Source organism: Paramormyrops kingsleyae, chromosome 19, assembly GCF_048594095.1.
Source record: "Paramormyrops kingsleyae isolate MSU_618 chromosome 19, PKINGS_0.4, whole genome shotgun sequence".
Lineage (NCBI taxonomy): Eukaryota > Metazoa > Chordata > Actinopteri > Osteoglossiformes > Mormyridae > Paramormyrops > Paramormyrops kingsleyae.
Window position 1 is genome coordinate 10175756 of NC_132815.1, and position 7808 is coordinate 10183563.

Genomic DNA, 7808 nt, shown 5'->3' on the forward strand with positions numbered 1-7808 from the left:
TGAAGGATTACCTCAGCTTCACCAACGGTATTATGCGCTGATAATTTGATTGCTTTTTAACAAGACTCGCTAAATGAATTATCTCCATGTTCAGCCTGCCCTCCCCCATCGTGACTCAGTATTGAGACCTAATTAAGTGTTAATCTGTGTTTCCTGAGTTCCTGCATGTTGTGAGGAAACAACATGGAGCAAATCGGGTCGTCCAGTGAGACGCTGCTTGGTGAGCACAGGAGAAAAGCTGGTGGTCCTGTGTCACACCCACCATCTCTCTGGCCCCCCACCCAGCCCCCCTCCCCCCACCGAGGCCGTCAACTGGGCTGTCAAACCTGATCCCGTCAATCACAGTAAGCCTCCTCGCTCATTACACAAGCCAACCCACGCTTGGAGTGACGACCCCCCCCCCCCCCCACAAAAGAATATCGAGTTTCGAGTCACGTTTAAAAAAAAAAAAATCCTGAAATATCAAACTTGTAAACATGAAAGGAAAAAGCTTGCTCTGCCCCCAAACCACCCTCAGCCCCCGCCCCCCCGCCCCCCCCCCTGCCCACAAAGGTATTGAAAATATTCAGGGAAAAGTGGTTTCAATGAAAGCTTTCAGAGCCCACAAACAAAGGCCAGCACGCTGCCGATCCGTTTCGGGTGGCTGTGGAGGTGAGCGGGGGCCTCGTTAGCGGTGGTAACGATTCAGCCGGATGCACTACCGCATTCCTTTTCATTGTCTATTTATTTTTTTAAACATGAGGTATTTCAAAGTGCTATAAGCTGCAGCACTAAGTGTACATATTTTTAAAAAAAATCAGTTTACCCAGTTCTATGCACCCAGAAGTAACACATATAAAAAACAAAGATGAAAAAGAAAGTAACTGTTTATAGAGTAAAAAAACAAGGGGATAAAGTAATATCTACTCAGAACTCATTTTCATACGAAAATATAAGCATTAAATTTAGTATGTTTCAGCATCACACTAAAGTATAGAGGTGTGTAAGAATTAGTAATGTACATAGAAAAAAACAAACAATATATTGTTATATTACCAAGTCTTATGATCCTCAAACATTGAGGCATTACAGTACTTTCCAGGTATATAAAATTCCAGTCTAGTATTGGCATCTTTGACATAAAAACAGGACAAATGTATACAAAAAGGCAGACTGTGTAAATAGTATTTACAAAAGTTTAGGATGTATAATATCAAGGTGCACCAAAATACATCCATTCTTTGAGCACCAGTGAGACTGAAGGAATGAACGACTCCGATATTATGAAGATAACATCATGACCGAAGTATATGGCATTGCTGTCTTTTGTGGCTTTGTGGTGAAGTTGTGAAGGCAACGTGGAGGATTGTGGGTATACTCTCACTGTTCGGCCCACCACCTCTGATATGAAACAGTAAGACCTGTGTCAAGCTCAACCTGAATAAAAAAGTTGCTTATAAAAAAGGGGGGCCAGTCCCCTTTTCACTGTTTTGTTTTTTTGTGACTGGACTGAACTCTAACCCAACATTCGTAATGTCAAAAAATGTGCAAAAATGGCAGTGAGGGTCCTTGGGGGTGGGGTTTGGGTTGGTGCTCAGCGAGTCCTGGCTAGCTCCAGCCTCCTGATGAGCTGCTGTCTTCGAACCTGCAGCCGGTCCTTCTCCAGCTGCAGCCGACGCTCGTCATCCTCCAGGGTGCACAGGTACTCAGCGGCCTTCTTCAGGATGACCACCTTGGCTGCCTTCTCGTTGCGGGCCAGTTCCGGCACGTGGTCCCGCAGCAGCAGGAAGCTGGAGCGCAGGTCGTTGCGCCGCTGGCGCTCCAGGATGTTGTGGTTCCTCCGCCGCTCGCTGTCCTCCGAATCGGAGCCCCGTGGGCTGTCGTTCTTTCGCAACCTCTGCGGGGCGGCTGCAGGAGGCACGTTGCCACCGGCCTTGCCGGCCCGCGGGGGCTCGCCTTTGGCCTTCTTCGCCGGCGCGGGGGCATCCTCCTCCTCCGCGTAGGGTGACGGCGCCGCGTAGTTGTGCTGCTGGTGGATGGGGGCGCCTCGCTTCAGGATCAGCTCCTGCGGGGGGCGGGCCGCACTCTGGCCACTGGGCCCCGCCTTGGTCCTGCCGGCTCCGCACCGCCTCTTCTCCACTGTCACAACATCGATTTCCTCCTCATCTTCCTCTTCCTCCTCCTCATCTTCATCATCATCATCATCATCGTCATCATCATCTGGAGGGAAACCAAGAGACCGGCATGATTTACTTGTTTTTTTTTTTCAGGGAACATAAACGACAGGGGATATGTGTGTTAAAAGCCACATGCCTGCTGGGGTCACGGTGATGGTTGCTCAATGTCATTACCTGGGGGAGAACTTATTGACAAAATGCAGTTATCTATCCAGCCCACAGCCACTGCCAAGTCTGATGCAACTTGACCAAATTACATATCCCTGGAGACACTGGATTTCTTGTTTCCATTTCACATTTAAAATTAAACAAATGTTGGCTTCAGTGAAGGGAAAATCAAATATACCATGTAAATCTTTGTGATTTATTAACTCTGCTTAAAAATAAATATTTATTCAATGACAAATACAATGCATTTCAGAGCCCGCTCCCGTATTTTGCTGTTTTTATACAAGTGCCGGGCTGCTACGATGTCAGCCGCAATTCTTGTATGTTTTTCTGACAAATAATCTAAGAAAGACGAGAAAACATCTGACAGTTTAGTCTTTCTCAAAGACCAGTGAGAGGGGGAGCGAGGAGACGCCGACACAGATTTGCTCGCACGCAAACCCAACCGCTCAGACTGCAGGCAAAAAAGCCACCCACTTCTCTTCCTTAACCTCAGTCTGATACGAGGCTCTTAAAAAAGGATCATGCCTTGTGCTGAAAGCACCGGAAAGCCCCATAAGAGCCAGAATGAGTCCATGTGAAGGTCGCCGCAGCGCCAGTTGGAGGTTCTCCGTAAGCCGGCGCTCTGGAGCCGCGCCAGGCAGACAGCTGTTGGGAGGCAGCGCTTGTTCAAAGCCGTCAGACTTTAAAGAGACAGGAGCCCATTTCGGGGCCGGGCCGCTCTCCCGTCAGCCTGCCGAGCCGTGGCTCCTTTTACTCTCCATGTGAAGCGAAGCTGCCACACAAAGAGCCGCGAACCACAGCCATTTGCTCCCCTTAAGCGACCCGCATGCTATTTCAATTCTTGAAATGGGGGGGACGGGACACACACACACACACACACACGCTGAAGTGAGATCGGGGGTATAAACCGCCCCGACGTACAAAGCCGAAGGGTGAATGCGTATCCATCTGCGTCAGCTATTTACTGCTCTTCCTGACACTTTATTCAAAAGCAACTGCGTGCAGATTTTAAGCAGCTGGGTATCTTACTAGAGCCAAGATATGTGAATACCTAGGGCATTACAGCAGAGCAACGACTTTAAACTATCCGATCCAGCCAGTCCACGTCCAGCACCCAACCTGCTGCAAAGTATTTAATAGCCTCCGCTGACTCTTTCATGTTTTCTTCTTTATGGCTAAATAATCAAACATGTCGGATAAAACGTGCAGGACAAAAGTATCGGCCAATGGTGAATTAGGGTACAGCATTCAACCTTAAAAACTGTGATCACTGCCACCTGGTCTATATGTGACGGGGGTGTGCCAAATAAATAAATAAACAAACAAACAGATGCATAAAGAAGTACCCATGCCTTTAGACTGATCGTGTTCATGTAGTATAAAGCATCCATCTCTTATCCAAGCAGCTCCTCCAAATTCACGCAGGTGAGCGATGGGTGTCTGATATGCCCGCGAACACAACCCGAGTCGGGATTAAGTTCATATTTAATATGTCAAACCCAGAAAACAATTATTACTGCCATCTGCTGGATGAAGCGCGCGCGGATGACACGCGCTGTATTACATCGGTTCCCACGCCTTATGTAGTTTTTTTACACGTGATCGTGAATTAAAACTAACGCTGCAGTGAGCAAGTATGTGCATGTGATCAGTGATAACAATAGTCAGTAATAACTACGGGAACTCCTTAATAAGACTAATAAATGATATATGTCGCCATCTATTACTTTTTTGTTGGTAGAATAAGCCTATTTGCCTATTCTATGAATGCAAAAACTGCAAATAACTGCAAAAAAATCGTGCAGTAGGGAATCCTCTTACTCGTGCCTAATGCTCGCTTCATAAAGTTCGTCCACTTTGTTAAGCCTGGACGCGTACCTGACAATGAGATAATCCCTTATCGACATCGCACATGCAAACATGTCGGAAGTATCCTTAGTTATCTTACCGGAGTCGCTTGGGGTGTCGTCAGCATTGCGTTTGGCAGCCGCCGAAGGTGCTGTCCCGGGAGCACTTGTACTATTGCTGCTGCTACTGCTGTTACTTTTGTTAACGGGGAAGGGGAAAACCACGCCGGGATCCACGCACTCCGGAACGGGAGCGCCCAGCTCCGCCGCCTTATCGTCCCTGCCGATCCTCTGGCCGCAGCTGGCGGCCGTGGAAATGGCTTTCCCCAGCTTCTCGCTCACCGCTCGTTCGAGGTTCTCCCGGGCCGAAAATCCACTCCACATGCAGTCTTGGATAATTATAGAGTTCAGGTTACTTTCCAAAGCGCTCCCAAACAGGTCTCCGTCCGACGCCCCCCAAATATCATCTTCGGGAAGCAGAAGGAGCTCCGACGCCCACTCCAAAGGGCTTGCTAATCCGAACCCCGGCGGAGCCGAGTCGCTAGATACAGAAGCCGCATCCCCAGGGATGCCGGCTCTGCTCGGGGAGAGAGGAGGCGTGGGCAACAACTCAAATTTTTTCCAGATGTCCTCTCCAGGTGGAGCAGAGTCGGGGCCACTTAAATAGAAATCATCTTCATCCGGATAGAAGCAAGGTTGTAAGGAGTCAAACTCCAAGTCGGAATTTTTATTTACAGCCGTCGGCATTATCTTCCCTTGAAAGAAACCCTGAACAGTGAGAGAAAGCACGCTTAGCTTAAATACTACACAACATGCATTCGCCAACAACAAAACAAAATTTGCTTCAGCACTGTGACAATTGCTACACTAACAAAGAATGAAGTCTTAGTACTGGGAAATGCAGCGTCTTTAAAATCCATGTAGCTGTCTGAAATGCCACTCAAACTGTCCAGCTAGCACAGAAAGCATTCATTAAACATCACCTCAAGTCATCCAGTAACACTCAGCGCTAGTTGCATTTTTTGTTATAGTAAATGTCCTTGCCAATTTCCTAATGAGGCACCTAAACCATAATAATAATATTTTTTTTGCATGCCATTTACACGTAAGCGTTAATGAAGGCTTACCTCGTAATGTCTGTTGAAATCAGCCTGAAACGGTATCGATGGATATTTACAATACACCTGAATATTCTCCTGGACTAAGTACCCAGCGAGCAGACCTGGCTGCAGACAGCACTCTGTCCAGGGAATGTAGTGCAGTTCAATCTTATTCGGTAATGCGCGAGCACGCCCGGAAAAAGGCTCCTCCCACAGGGGGCGTGGCCGGCGCCCCATCCCGCATAGTGCCGGCATAGTGCTTTTTAAACCGAAAATGGAGGGAAAGAATGACAAATGGGATATTTTACTGTCTTTTGAATCAACTGTAACACAGCTGTTATAAAGGACACAGTACACACAATCTTACAGACGGGTTTGTTTTTTTCTAATCTTTTACGATCTCACTAATGTGTATAAGTTGGAATCAATGCTGACGATTTTTCTAATGCAGGACCACGTGTACATTTTGCAGGCGAAAATAGTTTTAAAATATGCGAGTTTCTCAAACGTTATGCAAACCGTGCACAAATCATGTTAATCCTAGGCTCACTATTGTTAAATCTTGTGAACATAACCAGGTTCACACCCTCAGAGATTTTTGTGCATTGCACCCTCTTGTGGACAAATGCCAAAATTGCGTTTTCAAATTGAGGCTTGCCAGTTACCTAGTTACGCCAATGTCAAGATTTATGAGATATAAATGCGTTTTACAAAATAATCGAAACACCAAACAATATATACAGATATAAATGACCAAATAAGGAATAGGACCACTTTTTTCTGTCAGAACAGCCTTGCTTGGAATGCTCTCATGCATGTTTTGAACTGTGTGTTGTAGGTTGTTGAACCATTCTTGAAGAAAAAATACCTCCAGTTATTTGAGCGTGGTGGGTTCAGGGGTGTTTGGATATGGATTGTGGAGGCAATGGAAGGCATTTGACTTCATTATGATGTGCATGATGATTATATTAACTAGTGTGTGGGGGGGCATTACCATTGTGGAATATGGGGATATTAGGGAACAGCATTTTCAGCATAGGCTCTACACGGTCCTGGAAAGTGTCTTCATATTTCTTGGCCATTATACGACCATGCATGACGATCATTTCACATAATGGGTCCCACAAAATTGCTACACATACCAATAGATACTGGGTTGAAAGTATCCTTTGGCCAAACATATACCCATCTGGATGTAGGGAAACTTATCAAACCATATATTTTTTTTTATATTACTCTGGGGTCCAGGTTTTGTACACCTGGTTATATGACTTTGCACATAAGCCTTGGACGCAAACAATTTCCAAACTGCAGCCCTGCCTTAAATTCCTGCTTTGTAAAACACAACATTTGTTGAAGCTGGGTCACAGAGGTGCTGATTCAGATCTGAGGTAATTAACTATTATCTGTCCTGTTAAGTGTCTGTTCCTGTCTGTGTGGCTTGACTTGCGACCCCCATTTCCCTTCGTCACTTTATCTGTGCCTGGCATATGCAGACAGGCTTTTTTTGTGACAATTCCGCTTGACACATTGAATAATACTGCAGTTTCTGTGACCGATGCACTTGGATTCCGTGGACGCCAACTCTCTGGAACTCTGTAGGTAAGTTGCCTCATGTTGCTTTGAATATTCAAATCAAAGTGGTGATTCAGCTTTTATTGCGATAAACTGTACTGCTAACTGGCATTCAACTGAACATGACTGGCTTTGTAGCTGCGGTTTAAAGAACATTTTAACGTGATATTTCTGCTATTTTGTCCACCTCGTGTGTTCTTTATATTAGCGTTGAATCTAAATAGGCTTCATCTACTTAGAGCACCAAACAGGCATTACGGACAATCCTGGTGCCCTTCACTGTGCATCATCCTCACATACATTTTAAGTGCTGATCAGTTTGCCACAGGCTTGCATTTACGTTTATCTACTGTCTGCAATTTACATGTATGTGGGACATCTACTGACATAAGATCATAAACTTACAATGTGTTTTGAAGGGATATATATAGTACATCAATCATGATGTACTATAATGTGCATTCTGGAATTTTAGGACAGGCACACCCTACTATAGCATGACTTCACCTTTTGTGAATTTATTGGTGTAACTTTGGTGATATTGAATAACAGTTTGGGAATGTTCGGGTAAAATCATGATTTTTTCCTGTGTGTTATTTCCGATTCATTATCCTTTGTGCTTGTTCATGGTACAAGCATCACTGTTGTCACTTTCCCAGAGGAAAAAGGTGTTCACCCTATATTCTGTTCCATCTCTTTTTGTGTGTGGTAATTTTTAGTTTCCTGTTAAATTAAAGGGTAGGTGGGGTGGAGAGGGGTAAGAGGGACAGGCGCCCTCTAGTGATGATACTGTTTCAAATTCAAATTGTATTAAGTGGCTTCTTCTCCCCCCATAGCTGAATGAAAACCAAGCCAAAATAACTGGAGAGTAAAGAGAAATTTAATAAGGACCATAGTGATTTACTGGGTATTTAAAAAGTACTGTATTTCAATTACTTTTTTCATAAACATTCAGCCAT

The 7808-nt window shown here is 45.2% G+C and overlaps 1 protein-coding gene across 1 annotated transcript; it reads right to left on the reverse strand.

Annotated features, from left to right (window-relative positions):
* Positions 1–705: 705 nt before the first annotated feature.
* Positions 706–5410, reverse strand: mycn (MYCN proto-oncogene, bHLH transcription factor). The gene is made up of 3 exons (XM_023836273.2): positions 5302–5410; positions 4276–4942; positions 706–2199 (listed from the first exon to the last, which is right to left on the reverse strand). The coding sequence occupies exons 2-3, from the start codon at positions 4919–4921 to the stop codon at positions 1574–1576; spliced, it is 1272 nt and encodes a 423-aa protein (XP_023692041.1). The 5' UTR covers positions 4922–4942; positions 5302–5410; the 3' UTR covers positions 706–1573.
* Positions 5411–7808: the final 2398 nt, after the last annotated feature.